General features: G+C 49.2%; 1 protein-coding gene across 1 annotated transcript in view; it reads left to right on the forward strand.

Moving 5' to 3' along the window:
- Positions 1–16,616, forward strand: part of LOC135185567 (vasoactive intestinal polypeptide receptor) — a 138,130-nt gene that overhangs the window by 73,996 nt on the left and 47,518 nt on the right. The window contains exons 4-5 of the mRNA XM_064162381.1: positions 12,609–12,712; positions 15,816–15,916. Coding sequence (XP_064018451.1) covers positions 12,609–12,712; positions 15,816–15,916 — 205 coding nt within the window. The remainder of the gene's footprint in view (positions 1–12,608; positions 12,713–15,815; positions 15,917–16,616) is intronic.

Genomic DNA, 16,616 nt, shown 5'->3' on the forward strand with positions numbered 1-16,616 from the left:
TGATAAGTCTCCCATTTCCCCAGCCTTGCATTCCAACCACACATGGTGGGTTATGAATAGGAATAAGGAGACAATATTGCCCCTGTTTAGCTGGTCAGAGCACTGCACTGATTAACCAGCACACACTGATTGCATGACTTGCCCAAGGCCACACCAAAGCTTTGCAGAACTAGAAGGGAAGCTCAAAGCTCCCAGGATTCTATCCCATTTCTGTAACCTTCTGGTTTCCAAAACTCCCCAGAAGTTCATTGCTGCTGCATCAACACCCAGGGGAAGCAGGAAGAAGCTGCTGCACTATCATATCTTGCAAGACAAGACTCCTGTGCTTTGGTCCAGCCACATGGAATAATTTCCTGCTGCTCATGCTTTGTGGCCTCTCCTCTCCTGAGCATCACATTTGCTCACTGGGTTTTAGAGACTGAGCAGAGTTGGTCAAATAGGAAGAAAAATCCTCTCTAAGAAGTTTCTCTTCATCCAGTGAGGGCAGAGCAATGGCATTATGTATATTGGATCAAATAGATATAGAATCATAGAATCAAGCAGGTTGGAAGAGACCTCCAAGATCACCCAGGCCAACCTAGCACCCAGCCCTATCCAGTCAACCAGACCATGGCACTAAGTGCCTCATCCAGGCTTTGCTTCAACACTTCCATAGGTGTCTATCTTATTTTACACTAAGGATAGTGAAACTCCATCTCAGGCAGCCCAGAGAGGCAGTAGATGCCCCATCCCTGGAACCATTCCAGGTCAGGTTGGATGTGGCTCTGAGCAGCCTGCCCAAGTTGAAGATGTCCCTGCTGTTTGTAGAGGGCTTTGAAGTAGATGACTCTGCTAGTCTGAGGCTAGCTGGGATATTTTAGTGAGACAAGTTAGCTGATTGGCTGTGAAAAGGAAACAGTGGGGATGTCTGCTGCACTCATAGGCTTGCTGAGATGCATAAAAACAAGAACACAAACATAGATAAGAGAGTGTGGGAGGGGTCTCTGGGAGCCTGTGCTGTTTTTTATCCTTGGGCTGTTTCTGTGTAACTAATCCTTCTGCTTCTAACCCCCCTTGCTGATCCTTCAACCTCACCTTGCACTTAAGGCAAACTCTGGGATAAGGCAGAGGGGTGGAAAGAAGGTGGAAGTATAGTTGGGAGCCCCTCCTGGGTGTGCTAGTTTGAGCCTAGCTGGGATATTTTAGTGAGAGGAATTAGATGCTAGGCTGTGAAAAGGAAACAGTGGGGATGTCTGCTGCACTCATAGGCTTGCTGAGATGGATAAGAACAGGAGCACAAACATAGATAACAGAGTTGCTCTCTGGCTCTGGCTGCCTCCCTTCTCTCCCTAACCTGCTGTCTGTGTAACTAATCCTTCTGCTTCCTAACTCCCTGGCCCATTCTCCAAACCCACCTTGAGCATAAGGCAGACTCTGGGATAAGGGAGAGGGGTGGAAAGAAAGTGGGAGGGTGGTTGGAAGCCCCTCCTGGGGACTCTGGTTTCTGGGAGGGCTGTTGTGTTTCTGTATCACTTTTGACTTGTCTATTTCTGTCTATAGCAGTAAATATTGTAACTATCTGTTTGTGTGCTGTGCTAAGCTGTGAATATAAAGCTCCATTCCTTAACTCCCAGCCAGCTGAGTCTCGTCTGGGTGATTTCATAAGAGTGGGGGGATGAGTAACTCCCAAACCTTCACAGGGAGCTTTTCCTTATGGAAAGAGTGGTCAGGCATAGGAACAGGCTGTCCAAGGAGGTGGAGGAGTCACCATCCCTAGAGGTGTTCAAGAAATGTGTGTACATGGCACTTGAGGACATAGAATCATAGAATCAAGCAGGTTGGAAGAAACTTCCAACATCATCCACTCCAACCTAGCATCCAGCCCTGGCCAATCAACCAAACCATGGCACTAAGTGCCTCAGCCAGGCTTTGCTTCAACACCTCCAGCAAAAGTGACTCCACCACCTCCCTGGGCAGCCCATTCCAATGCCAATCACTCTCTCTGACAACAACTTCCTAACAACATCCAGCCTAGACCTCCCCTGCCACATCTGGAGACTGTCTCTCCTTCTTCTGGTGCTGCTTGCCTGGCAGAAGAGCCCAACCCCACCTGGCTACAGCCTCCCTTCAGGTAGTTGCAGACAGCAATGAGGTCTGCCCTGAGCCTTCTCTTCTGCAGGCTGCACACCCCCAGCTCCCTCAGCCTCTCCTCACAGGGCTCTGCTCCAGGCCCCTCACCAGCTTTGTCACCCTTCTCTGTCCAACACCTCAAACCTCTCTTGAATTGAGGAGCCCAGAACTGGACACAGCACTCAAGGTGTGGCCTGAGCAGTGCTGAGTCCAGGGCCAGAAGAACCTCTCTTGTCCTGCTGCCCACACTGCTCCTGATGCAGGCCGGGATGCCATTGGCTCTCTTGCCCACCTGGGCACACTGCTGCCTCATTTGCAGCCTACTATCCACCAGTACCCCCAGGTCCCTTTCTTCCTGGCTGCTCTCCATGGTTCAATGGCCATGGTGCTCTTAGGTCGAAGGACCTTTGATGGTTCCAAACCATTCTGTAAGTCTATGGTAGTATAAGATAAGGGGAAATGGAGAAATTCCCCAAACCCAGGGTGCAGATAAACCATATATTCATCTCCATATATAGCCAAATGATGGTTTAGTGGCTCTGGCAGATGTGAATCTCACCTTTGCAGCGTGTACCTGTGAGGCAGCTCCTTCTGTCATTTCCAAAGCAGAAGGAACATCTTTGATTTTCTCTGTTCTGTGCACTTTGTGCAATCATATTCCAATGTAGAAAGCAGATATGATCCTAAATGAAAGGAGAGTGAGGTTGACTCTGGTTTTATAGGATTTGCCACTGAATAAATGCCATTAAAGTTTGTGAAGCAGTTCTTCCTTTGTAGTGGTGAGCATGACTGAAGAGGTTTCAAGGAAAGCATTCATCTGGTTAATGTTTATGTCTTACTCTTTGATCCCTCTGCAGGAACATGAAAGCTTATAGCAAATTGTGAGCAAAGGGGAAAGTATTTCAAGCAGGAAAAAGGGGAAATGCTGGGAAACAAACAGTCAATGTAATTTTCCTGCCTAATGGAAAATATACTCTTCAAATGACTAATATCCTGTCTCATGGTAAATGAAGGATAAAATATCTCCTGGCATTTAGAAACCTTAAAGTGCCTGGCACAGCCCTGATGTCATTTGACATTAAGTTTTTGTGCCATTCACAGATCTGGAAGGTTTTCATTATTTCTTGACATTCGTGGGTACCATCAAAATATTTCTGGCATTAGTTGCTCTGCCTTGACCAGAGCTTCCTTCCAATAGATGGGAGATGACATTTGTAAGAGGGGTTTTCTCCCTCTGCTTTCTCCAGAAGCAAATTGTCCATCAAGCACAAGCTAAATGGTAAAATTTAGTGCTGCCATTTTTTCAGCTTTAAGTAAAAGATTAATGGACTTCAGGGGACAGGGATGGGGATAACCAAGCCCTGGAATCCCACTAAATGAGAGAAAATCCTCATGATTGTGTTTTACTTCTCTTTCCTATTCTATTTCCTTGTGTTTACTGCTCCTTTCTCCTCCCTTATGTCTGTGTTTTACTTCTTTCCTATTCTCCTTCCTTGTGTTTTCTGTTCCTTTCTCCTCCCTCAAGACTCTGTTTTACTTCTCTTCCCTGTTCTCCTTCCTTGTGTTTTCTGCTCCTTTCTCCTCCCTCATGACTCTGTTTTACTTCTCTTTCCTATTCTATTTCCTTGTGTTTACTGTTCCTTTCTCCTCCCTCATGACTCTGTTTTACTTCTCTTTCCTATTCTCCTTCCTTATGTTTTCTGCTCCTTTCTCCTCCCTCATGTCTCTGTTTTACTTCTCTTCCCTATTCTCCTTCCTCGTGTTTACTGGTCCTACTGAAGATGAGGCAGCAGTGTGTCCAGGTGGGCAGCAGAGCCAATGGCATCCTGGTGTGGCTCAGGAGCAGTGTGGCCAGCAGGACAAGGGAGGTTATTCTGCCCCTGTGCTCAGCACTGCTCAGGCCATGCCTTGAGTGCTGTGTCCAGTTCTGGGCTCCTCCATTCAAGAGAGATGTTGAGGTGCTGGAAGGTGTCCAGAGAAGGGCAGCAAGGCTGGGGAGGGTCCTGGAGCAGAGCCCTGTGAGGAGAGGCTGAGGGAGCTGGGGGTGTGCAGCCTGGAGAAGAGGAGGCTCAGGGCAGACTTCATTGCTGTCTGCAGCTACCTGAAGGGAGGCTGGAGCCAGGTGGGGTTGATCTCTTCTGCCAGGCAAGCAGCAAGAGAAGAAGGGGACACAGTCTCAGGTTGTGGCAGGGCAGGTCTAGGCTGGCTGTTAGGAGGAAGTTGTTGGCAGTGTCACGGAGGAGTATTCTGCTGCCTACGCCGGTTTTGGCGGAGAGGAGAAATTAATTGGGGTGAGATAATACTCTATAAAAATATATATGTATTAATATTCTGAACTCTGCCACCCCCAACCACTGTATGTTTAATATTAAAATGGATTCTTCCATGGTTATGAAAACATTCTTGGCTTAATATCACACTGTAACTTGTTAATAACTAGCGAACATTCAAGCTATAAACAGAGAGAGGAGTGATCAAAGATCACATTGGGTATTTCTGTGCTCCACAACCTCCCTGAGCAACCTGTGCCAGTGTCTCATCACCCTCACTGCAAACAACCCTTTCCTAACATCCAGTTTGAATCTCCCCTCTGACAGTTTAATACCATTTCCCCTCATCCTGTCATTACCTTGTCAATAGTCCCTCCCCAGCCTTCCTGTAGCCCCCTTCACATACTGGAAGGCCACTCTAAGGTCTCCTGAAAGCCTTCTCTTCTCCAAGCTGAAGAGCCACAACTCTTATAGCCTGTCCTGAAAGCAGAGCTGCTGCAGCCCTCTGATCATCTTGGTGGCCTCCTCTGGACTGGCTCTAATAGTTCCATGTCCTTCTTGTGCTGGGGGCTCCAGAACTGCACCCAGGGCTGCAGGTGGGGTGTGAGGAGAGCAGAGCCAAGGGGCAGAATCCCCTCCCTTGCCCTGCTGCCCACACTGCTCTTGCTGCAGCCCAGCACAGGGTTGCTGGGGGCTAATGCTGAAAATACTAAACAGGATGGAACACTAAGCAGGAATTGTACTGGAAAAGTGATCTTAGGGGAACATGACTGAGGCAGGTAAAGCAAGTCTGGAAAATATCTTGTCATGATCACCTCACAGGTTGCTCCCTGGGCTTGAGCATCCAGTTTAGTGCAGGCTCTAGCTGTCTGAAAGCCTCAGGTGTTTCCCCAGTAACAGTAGGACAGATCAATGATAAAAATGGAACTGGAGATGTTCCAGTGGACAGGGCAGCATCTCAAGAAGAGTAAATGATGAGAAATGCTATTGCTTGAACAGCTTCTGCTTGAAAACAAGCATTGATTTCTGACCATGGAATATGATGACAGAGAAGCAGGACAGATTGCCACTCAGACCTTCCCCCTTTCCCTTAGAAGCTATCCCAGAAAAGGGCAAGAGAAGCAAGAGGGAGACAAAAGCAAACACCCCTTGGCAATGCCTGACCTTCTGTCTCTTTCTTTGTATGAATTCAGCCTCCCATTAAAAGCCAGCAGGAATTTTTCTTCCACCAAGATCAAAGAGCTAAAACTTCACCTATGGCACAAACTTTCAGTTGTGTTTCTGAGTCTGAGGTGTGCATTTGAAACAGATGAGAGGCAAAGAGACATTGAAAAGGAGGGGAAACCTTAAGAGCTGAACTATGGCAACACATTGCTTGGAATACAATTCTTTCTCATTCCTCCACTTCATCTATTCAGTGTTTAACTCCTCCCCAGACCAAACACTTCTTATGAAGATAATGTTCTGGGTTTATCTTGGCTCCTCACTTGTCTTCCAATATAATAAATCACAGAGTTGGAAGGAACCCTTAGAATCATAGAATCATAGAATCAACCAGGCTGGAAGAGACCTCCAAGCTCATCCAGTCCAACCTAGCACCCAGCCCTATCCAATCAACCAGACCATGGCACTAAGTGCCTCAGCCAGGCTTTGCTTCAACACCTCCAGGGACAGAGACTCCATCACCTCCCTGGGCAGCCCATTCCAATGCCAATCACACTCTCTGACAACAACTTCCTCCTAACATCCAGCCTAGACCTCCCCTGCCACAACTTGAGACTGTGTCCCAGTCTTCTGTTGCTGCCCTGTGAGGAGAGGCTGAGGGAGCTGGGGGTGTGCAGCCTGCAGCAGAGGAGGCTCAGGGCAGAGCTCATTGCTGTCTGCAACTCCCTGAAGGGAGGCTGGAGCCAGGTGGGGTTGGGCTCTGCTGCCAGGCAAGCAGCAATAGAACAAAGGGACACAGTTTGAAGTTGTGGCAAGGGAGGTCTAGGCTGGATGTTAGGAGGAAGTTGTTGTCAGAGAGAGTGATTGGCATTGGAATGGGCTGCCCAGGGAGGTGATGGAGTCTCTGTCCCTGGAGGTGTTGAAGCAAAGCCTGGCTGAGGCACTTAGTGCCATGGTCTGGTTGACTGGCTAGGGCTGGGTGCTAGGTTGGCCTGGATGATCTTGGAGGTCTCTTCCAACCTGGTTGATTTTATGATTCTATGATTCTTAAGTGAAAGCTCCTGTGTTCTAGTTTCTGCCTCTCACCCCTTGTCCTGTGCTAGGAAGAGGAGACCAACTCCCAGTGCACCTGCAGAGCTGGGCTATTTGCTCAAAGAGCTGTGGCCCCTTATGCTGTGTGTGAGCTGTGGAGGCACTGTTGCAGTAGAAGCTCCCCCCAAACTTGTCCTTCAGCTCTGAGGCTTTCCCCTTTGCCTTTCAATAGAGGTTATGCATTGGGTGTCATAAACACCTGACACAAATGAGCCAAAGGTGAGCCTCATATTTACACTTCTAATTCCCTTATGTAAGCAGTGGCTTTTGTACCACAGCACCCTTTGGGAAAGCTGACTGCTCAGCTTCCCATCCTGCTTCTCCAGCAGTACTTACAGTTCCTTTACTCTCTGTTCCCTTGCACATTTTATTTGCCACCTCCAGAGAACTAATTCATTTTCTTTCCTTCCATTTCTGCACTGTTGTCTTGCTCCTTTTCTACATCCATCCCCTCCTACCTGGCAGGGAGGCTTGTGAAAAGGTCATCACCTTGCTCCCTTTAAAACCTTATCCTTAAACTCCTTTGTCTTGGTACCTGTAAAGAGAGAGGACAGCAGTGGAAGACCTGGGGTGCTGAGGTCGCTCTGATTTTCTCTCTGTGGTGCTTTGCTTTACTCTGGACTCAGATAGAAATTCAAGCTACTGCACCCCAGCAATGATTGTGTGTCTGAGGGTCCTGGATAGCTGCCAGCATTCATGATTTGCACACTGAATTCAACTTACAGCTCAGCCTACTTGCCTTACTTCCTCTGCCACATGCAGAGTCACTGTACATCAGCTGGGGTGTGTCAGCATCTAGGAGCAACATCTCATAATGTCCCATCCCCATGGGACCATATCCTGCTGCTTCTGCATCTCATAAACAAAGTTCCATCCTCGTGGGACCTTACTCTTGGTGATTCTACCTCTCATAAACAATAGCAGATTCTCATGGGACCATACTCTGCTGCTCTGCACAGATTCACGGAATCAGAGAATCAACCAGGTTGGAAGAAACCTCCAAGCTCATCCAGCCTGTCACCCAGCCCTGGCCAACAACCAGACCATGGCACTAAGTGCCCCAGCCAGGCTTGGCTTCAACACCTCCAGGGACAGCAACTCCACCACCTCCCTGGGCAGCCCATTCCAATGCCAATCACTCTCTCTGCCAACAACTTCCTCCTCACATCCAGCCTAGACCTCCCCTGCCACAACTTGAGACTTTGTCCCCTTGTTCTATTGCTGCTTGCCTGGCAGCAGAGCCCAACCCCACCTGGCTACAGCCTCCCTTCAGGGAGTTGTAGACAGCAATGAGCTCTGCCCTGAGCCTCCTCTTCTGCAGGCTGCACACCCCCAGCTCCCTCAGCCTCTCCTCACAGGGCAGCAACAGAAGACTGGGACACAGTCTCAAGTTGTGGCAGGGGAGGTCTAGGCTGGATGTTAGGAGGAAGTTGTTGTCAGAGAGAGTGATTGGCATTGGAATGGGCTGCCCAGGGAGGTGGTGGAGTCGCTGTCCCTGGAGGTGTTGAAGCAAAGCCTGGATGAGGCACTTAGTGCCATGGTCTGGTTGCTTGGCCAGGGCTGGGTGCTAGGTTGGAGTGGATAATATTGGAGTTCTCTTGCAACTGCTTGATTCTATGATTCTATGACCCTGATAAAAATGAAATGCAAACAATGACCATGCAGAAAAGCCACCAAACTCTGCTACTTTTAACTGCTTCTGCAGCAGCTGGTAACAGGAGCAGAGGCACCAGAGTCTTCATGGAATTCAGATCTATTATAAAGCCAAATTACAGGGACATGTTTTAGTGTCAAAACCCACCTGCCACAGGGATTCATGAAGTGATTTAAGCCAGGGGAATAAGCTGCTGCTGATTTCAGTGCCAGATAGGTCTATGGTTAGGAAGATGTTCAGATGACTCAGTTGTCAGAAATTCCTGGAGGTGATGCTTGCAGATTTTCATGACTCATAACTGCATAATTGATTTGCTGCTGTTTGCAGAAGTTTTATTATTCCTGTGTGCAAAGAAGCCCATTGTTGGGAGTGTTTGCAAAGCTCCTGATTTCACTGATGTAATTCTTCACCAGAGAAGCAAGTTTTGACTGCTGTTTGTTCATTCTGCTTTATTGTACCAGCTTTCAGGTCAGGGATGGAAGTTCTGTGTGACAAGTAGCACTGAAGGAAACCTGCTCTACTTGAAGGTGTCTCTGCTGGCTGCAGGGGCGGGGGGGGTGACTATGTGACCTTTAAATGTCTCTTCCAATCCAAACCATTCTATGAAAGACACAGTGCTGTGATTCACATGAGATGGACAGGATATGGACTGGTGGTCAGAGCAAGTGCTGGCAAAATCCTGCTGTGGGACATCCTGCTCTCCAAGCTGGTGACACATGGGTTTGATGGGTGGACCACGAGATGGATAAAGAACTGGCTTGATGGCTGCACCTGAAGAGTGGCTGTCAATGGCTCCATGGCCAAGTGGAGGCCAGTGACAAGTGGAGTCCCTCAGGGATCAGTCCTGGGACCAGTCTTGTTCAACATCTTTGTTGGTGCCATGGACAGAGGCACTGAGTGCAACCTCAGCAAGTTTGCTGACCACACCAAGCTGTGTGGTGCAGCAGCCAGGCTGGAGGGCAGGGATCCATCCAGAGGGACCTGGACAGGCTGCAGAGGTGGGCACAAGCCAAGCTCAGGAGGTTCAACAAGACCAAGTGCAAGGTCCTGCAGCTGGGTCGAGGCAATGCCAAGCACAACTCCAGGCTGATCAGTAAGTGGCTGGAGAGCAGCCCTGAGGAGAGGGACTTGGGGGTGGTGGTGGGTGAGAAGCTCAACATGAGCCAGCAGTGTGCACTTGAAGCCAGAAGGGTCAAGCAGAGCCTGGGCTGCAGCAGGAGAAGTGTGGCCAGCAGGGCCAGGGAGGTGATTCTCCCCCTCTGCTCCACTCTGCTGAGACCCCATCTGGAGTACTGCATCCAGCTCTGGAGCCTCTATTATAAGAGGGATGTGAAGATGCTGGAGTGTGTCCAGAGCAGGGCCAGGAGGATGCTGAGAGGGCTGCAGCAGCTCTGCTGTGAGCACAGCCTGAAAGAGTTGGGGCTGTTGAGTCTGAAGAAGAGGAGGCTCCCAGGTGACCTTCTTGTGGCCTTCCAGGATCTGAAGGGGGCTACAAAAATGCTGGGAAGGGACTTTTTAGGCTGTCAGGGAGTGACAGGACTGGGGGGAATGGAGCTGAAGGTGGAGCTGCGGAGATTCAGCCTGGCCATGAGGAGGAAGTTGTTGAGCAGGAGAGTGGTGAGAGGCTGGAATGGGTTGCCCAGGGAGGTGGTTGAGGCCCCATGGCTGGAGGTGTTTAAGGCCAGGCTGAGGCTGTGTGCAGCCTGCTCTAGGGTAGGGTGTCCCTGGCCATGGCAGGGGGGGTTGGAACTAAATGATCCTTGTGGTCCCTTCCAACCCTGACTGATTCCATGGTTCTATGACATATTGCTTGTTTTTTCTGTCTGAGAAACCTCTGTCTTGGCCTTTTAGACTGCAAACCTTTCAGGTCAAAGGCTGTAAGGTCAGATTCATAGTCTCTCCTCCTTTCGCTTGAGGGATGTCTATACAGCCCCTGGCCAATGTAGGTTTGAGATCCACCTGAGACAGGCAGCAGAGATAAAGAGTTAAAAGTGCCTTGCACTAGACAGGCACCTTGCAGTCCCACATGGAGCAGAACAAACAGAGCTGTGGAGAGGTATCTGACCTCATTGTTCAGCTTTGCCTGAAGGAGATGTTGATTAAGGCTCTTTTCAGTTGATTTGGGGCTCTGGGCATTCAACTAGCTTAAGAGTCCAGGAAATCTCCTTGCTTTTGAGTATACAGGTTAAAACAGGCAGTGCAAGTTGTCAGTATCTGGTTTTTTCTTCCCCTCAAAGCCAAACTTTGAAGTGTTTGGTTCTCAAACAAGAGTACAGTAGGTTTCCCAAGAGTCACATTTGATCAGGGTTCATCTTGCAGGCAAGGTCTGAGGTTTGAGGATTGCATTTGCTTCCCAGACTTCCAACTTACCCACGTAATGTGAAGTGGTCACTTTAACTGCTTCTGCCTTGGCTGCTTGCAGGTGAATAGAAAGATGTTGATATTTCACTGCTCTGGTGAGATGAAAACATTTCCAGGAACAAAGCCAATCTGACAATAACACACCCAAAAACACTGGTGCAGTGGCAACAACCAGGGGTCTGAGTAGGAAGAAAGAGACCTGGGAGTGCTGTAGAGAGTAGCTGAAGATGAGGCAGCAGTGTGCCCAGGTGGGCAGCAGAGCCAATGGCATCCTGGGCTGGCTCAGGAGCAGTGTGGGCAGCAGGACAAGGGAGGTTCTTCTGCTCCTGTGCTCAGCACTGCTCAGGCCACCCCTGGAGTGCTGTGTCCAGTTCTGGGCTCCTCAGTTCAGGAGAGATGTTGAGATGCTGGAAGGTGTCCAGAGAAGGGCAGCAAGGCTGGGGAGGGTCCTGGAGCACAGCCCTGTGAGGAAAGGCTGAGGGAGCTGGGGGTGTGCAGCCTGCAGAAGAGGAGGCTCAGGGCAGACCTCATTGCTGCCTACAACTCCCTGAATGGAGGCTGTAGCCAGGTGAGGTTGAGCTGTTCTGCCAGGCAAGCAGCAACAGAACAGAAGGGGACATAGTCTGAAGTTGTGGCAGGGGAGGTCTAGGCTGGATGTTAGGAGTAAGTTGTTGTTAGAGAGAGTGATTGGCATTGGAATGGGCTGCCCAGGGAGGTGATGGAGTTGCTTTTGCTGGAGGTGTTGAAGCCAAGCCTGGCTGGGGCACTTAGTGCCATGGTCTGGTTGATTGGCCAGGGCTGGGTGTTAGGTTGGACTGGATGAGCTTGGAGATCTCTTCCAACCTGCTTGATTCTATGCTTCTCACTGACATTATGGTACCATCAAAAGAGATGCTTTGTCAGCACCTCAGTATTGAAATAGACTTGGTTTTGAAGTCTGAACTTTACCACCCAATAGGTCTAGTGACCAACCCAGGTCTAGCCCTTAACACCTCCTATTTATTAGTTCTGTGTGGCATAAACAGACAAAGCAGCTGTGGCAGTTACAAGGCAGTGCTTTGGCATCTCATAGAATTGTGTAGGTTGGAAAAGACTTAGGCATTGTGTCCAACCATCAAAGCAGCACTGCCAAGTCCACCACCAAACCATCTCCCTTGGCACCATATCTACATGTCTTTGAAATGCCTCCTGGGATGGAGACTCCACTACTGCCTTAGGCAGCCTGCTCCAGGGAATATTTTTTTCCCTAATATCCAACCTGTGCACCCTGACAAAATCTGAGGCTATTTCCTCTGGTCCTGTTGCGTGTTACTTGAGAGAAAAGACTGACCCCACACCTTGGGCCAACCTCCTCTCAGAGAGTTGTAGATAATAAGGTCTTCCCTGAGCCTCCTTTCCTTCGTAGAGTCACAGAATCATAGAATCAACCAAGTTGGAAGAGACCTCCAAGCTCATCCACTCCAACCTAGCACCCATCCCTGTCCAGTCATAGAATCATAGAATCAACCAAGTTGGAAGAGACCTCCAAGATCATCCACTCCAACCTAGCACCCATCCCTGTCCAGTCATAGAATCATAGAATCAACCAAGTTGGAAGAGACCTCCAAACTCATCCAGTCCTACCTAGCACCCAGCCCTGTCCAGTCATAGAATCATAGAATCAACCAAGTTGGAAGAGACCTCCAAACTCATCCAGTCCAACCTAGCACCCAGCCCTGTCCAGTCAACTAGACCATGGCACTAAGTGCCTGATCCAAGCTTTGCTTGAACAACCTCAGTTCTGCTCCTGCCTCTGCTCATCTGCTCCTCACAAGAAGTATGCTGCAGACCCTTGTAGTGGTTCCCAGGTTCATTGCCCTTCTCTGGACACATGTGATTTGCATCAATAATAGGAGACTTCTGTTCAACAGAAAACTGAATGTTTCTTTCTAAATCTTCCTTTTTCTCTTTTCCTCTAGGGAATGTGACCAGGAATTGTACAAGCCAGGGCTGGTCAGATGTGTACCCTGCACCATATGCTGTAGCTTGTGGATACGATTCCAACAGTACTCCAGGGGAAGAGGTTTGTAAACTTGGATGGGTAAACATCAAGGATCAAAATCAGAATGATCTTCCCAAGATCAAATTTTGCATTTCCACTCTGATTCCTCAAGAAGGAAGTATCCTCTTGAGCATCCCTGGTCAAAGGGGCAGTCCTCCCTTTGATTTTCAGGGAGGTGTCAGGAAATCAGCATTTGAGAAGATCAGAGCAGTGTCTCTCTGATGCCAACACGTAACTTCAGGTGCTTGACTTTCCATGTTCAGCTTTGAATAACCTTCCCCCATTTATATTTTTCCTTAATTAGATAGAACAATTCCACCATTCCTAGGCCAATATGAGATTCAAAAGGTCACCAACCTGTGCTGCCTTGTTGACCTCAAGCAGCCAAGGGCCTGGAAGAGTTTAGGGGCTGCAGCAGTTACTGAATATTCTAAGGATATTACACCATAGTGGAACAGGCTGCCCAGAGAAGTTGTGGATGCTTCCAGCTTGGAAGTCTTCAAAGCTGTGTTGGATGCAGCTTTGAGCAAACCCATGGCTTATTTAGCCTGGAGAAGAGGAGGCTCAGGGCAGAGCTCATTGCTGTCTACAACTCCCTGAAGGGAGGCTGGAGCCAGGTGGGGTTGGGCTCTTCTGCCAGGCAACTAGCAACAGAAGAAGGGGACACAGTCTGAAGTTGTGGCAGGGGAGGTCTAGGCTGGATGTTGTTAGGAAGTTGTTGTCAGAGAGAGTGATTGGCATTGGAATGGGCTGCCCAGGGAGGTGGTGATACTGTGTGATACTGTGGTGGAGTCACCATCCCTGGAGGTGTTGAAGCCAAGCCTGGCTGAGGCACTTAGTGCCATGGTCTGGTTGATTGTCTGGGGCTGGGTGCTAGGTTGGCCTGGATGAGCTTGGAGATCTCTTCCAACCTGGTTGATTCTATGATTCTATGATCTTGGTGGAAGATGTCCCTGCTCATGGCAAGGGGCTTGGACCTAGATGATCTTTAAGGCTGCTTCCAACACAAACTGATCTGAAATTCTATGAAATCCACAAGCTCTCTGGGACATTGTCTGTGTGTTAATTAGTAATCGCTGATCTAGATATAATTAGCTTTATAGAGTATTGTCATTACCCAGGAGGGAGTTTGTTGCTGATTTGCTGCAGCTGGAGACATGAAGGGTAAAGTCTAAAGAGGATAACAAATGCTGCTAACAGCAGCAAGAGTGACCTCACCTAAGCAAAAGCTCAGCAGGTAATCTAAACCAGGCACCTGTAGCTGTCCCATGGTCCACCAGAAAATGCTTATGCTAGAAAATAATTCTATTTTACTCCAATCATTTACAATCAGAATTATTTCAGTTGGAAAAGACTTTTAATATCATCACAGAATCACAGAATCAGTCAGGGTTGGAAGGGAGCACAAGGAGCAGTCAGTTCCAACCCCCCTGCCATGGCCAGGGACACCCTACCCTAGAGCAGGCTGCACACAGCCTCAGCCAGCCTGGCCTCAAACACCTCCAGCCATGGGGCCTCAACCACCTCCCTGGGCAACCCATCCCAGCCTCTCACCACTCTCCTGCTCAACAACTTCCTCCTCACAACCACTCTGAATCTCCCCACCTCCAGCTTTGCTCCATTCCCCCCAGACCTGTCACTCCCTAACAGCCTAAAAAGTCCCTCCCCAGCTTTTTTGACCAACCCCCACCTGGCTACAGCCTCCCTGCAGGCAGCTGCAGACAGCAATGAGGTCTGCCCTGAGCCTCCTCTTCTGCAGGCTGCACACCCCCAGCTCCCTCAGCCTCTCCTCACAGGGCTGTGCTCCAGGACCCTCACCAACTTCATTGCCCTTCTCTGAACACACTCCAGTATCTATCCTCGAGTTCCATCCAGTTTTGCCCTCAAATTTCCTTACTAAGATGAAGCTCACTGTACTCATAATCTCAGAGCCAGTGTGTCAGGGCAGTGTCTGACTGAACATTGGTCGTTCTCGTTCCACACATTTCTAACCATGTAGCTGCCTCTGCAGGTGTCAAATCAAACTCTTTCCTGCATGTACTTTTTTCCCCTTGTGTAACTCTAACCTGCTTTTGGAGTGATCCAAGCCCCTACAGCACATTCTTCTTATTCCATTGGTGGTCTTCCAGTAATATACTCTGCCAGTTGTAATTTTCAGTGGTGAAGGAGTTGGAGGTTCTTTATGACAAGGAAGCAGGATGGTTTTCTTGAGCTGGCAGTGTGAGTGCAGCCCGGACAGCCACTCCTGTGCTGGGCTGCAACAAGAGCAGTGTGGGCAGCAGGGCAAGGGAGGAGATTCTGCCCCTTGGCTCTGCTCTCCTCAGACCCCCCCTGCCGTCCTGGGTGCAGTTCTGGAGCCCCCAGCACAAGAAGGACATGGAACTGTTGGAGCCAGTCCAGAGGAGGCTACCAAGATGCTGAAGTCTGCAGCAGCTCTGCTCTGAGGACAGGCTGAGAGAGTTGGGGCTATTCAGCCTGGAGAAGGCTTCCAGGAGATCTTATAGTGGCCTTCCAGTATGTGAAGGGGACCTACAGGAATGCTGGGGAGGGACTAGTGACAAAGTCTTGTAATGAGAGGACAAGGGGTGATGGGTTTGAACTGGCAGAGGGGAGATTGAAACTGGGTGTTAGGAAAGGGTTGTTTGCAGTGGGGGTGATGAGACACTGGCACAGGTTGCCCAGGGAGGTTATGGAGCACAGAAACACCCAATGTAATGGGTTTGAACTGGCAGAGGGGAGATTGAAACTGGGTGTTAGGAAAGGGTCATTTGCAGTGAGAGTGATGAGACACTGGCACAGGTTGCCCAGGGAGGTTGTGGAGCACAGAAACACCCAATGTGATCTTTGATCACATTGGGTGTTTCTGAGCTCCATAACCTCCCTGGAGGTGTTCAAGGCCAGGTTGGATGAGTCTTTGAACAACCTGTTCTAGTGGGAGATGTCCCTGCCTATGGCAGAGCATTGGAACTGGCTGAGCCTTGGAAGTCCCTTCCAACCTAAACCATTCTATGATTCACCAAGCAAGTCAGTGAAAGCTGACTTGTGAAAGCTGAAGGGTGTATTTAGGAGTGTATATGTTGGCAGCTCTTTGAAAGACCTCTTCTCTCTCTTTCCTTCACGTTAGCAAACGGCATTCTACGGCACAGTCAAGACTGGCTACACCATTGGGCACACGCTCTCGCTCATTGCTCTGACAGCTGCTATGATCATTTTATGTCTCTTCAGGTAAGACTATGGGCAAAAAAGGGCTGAGTAAAGGAATGACCCAAAGGGCATAGTTTTAAGTTGCAGGCTGTGAATGTTGCAGATGGATGCAAAAGAGTTCCATCAACCAACAATAGAACAAGGGGACACAGTCTCAAGCTGTGCTGGGGAAAGTCTAGGCTGGATGTTAGGAGGAAGTTGTTGTCAGAGAGAGTGATTGGCATTGGAATGGGCTGCCCAGGGAGGTGGTGGAGTTGCTGTTCCTGGAGGTGTTCAAGAAAAGCCTGGATGAGGCACTTAGTGTCATGGTCTGCTTGACTGGCTAGGGCTGGGTGCTAGGTTGGACTGGATGAGCTTGGAGGTCTCTTCCAACCTGGCTGATTCTATGATTTACTCTTGGACAAGGGAGGCAATGTGCTGTGTCTTGCAGTGCCACTCTTGTCTGGTGTGTGATTTGTGTGAGAGTCGTAGCCCATTAGGTGGGATTCATCTCTCTAAATCTAGAGTCTTACAGAAACACAGAATCAGCCAGGATGGAAAAGACCTCTGGGCTCATTGAGTCCAGCATATCACCTAACCCTTTAAAAGTGCCTTTGAAGGTCATAGAATCAGTCAGGTTGGAAGAGACCTCCAAGGTCATCCATTCCAACCTAGCACCCAGCCCTGTCCAATCAACCAGACCATGGCACTAAGTGCCTCATCCAGTCTTCTTTTAAACACC

This window comes from Pogoniulus pusillus, chromosome 23 (genome assembly GCF_015220805.1).
Source record: "Pogoniulus pusillus isolate bPogPus1 chromosome 23, bPogPus1.pri, whole genome shotgun sequence".
Taxonomy (NCBI): domain Eukaryota; kingdom Metazoa; phylum Chordata; class Aves; order Piciformes; family Lybiidae; genus Pogoniulus; species Pogoniulus pusillus.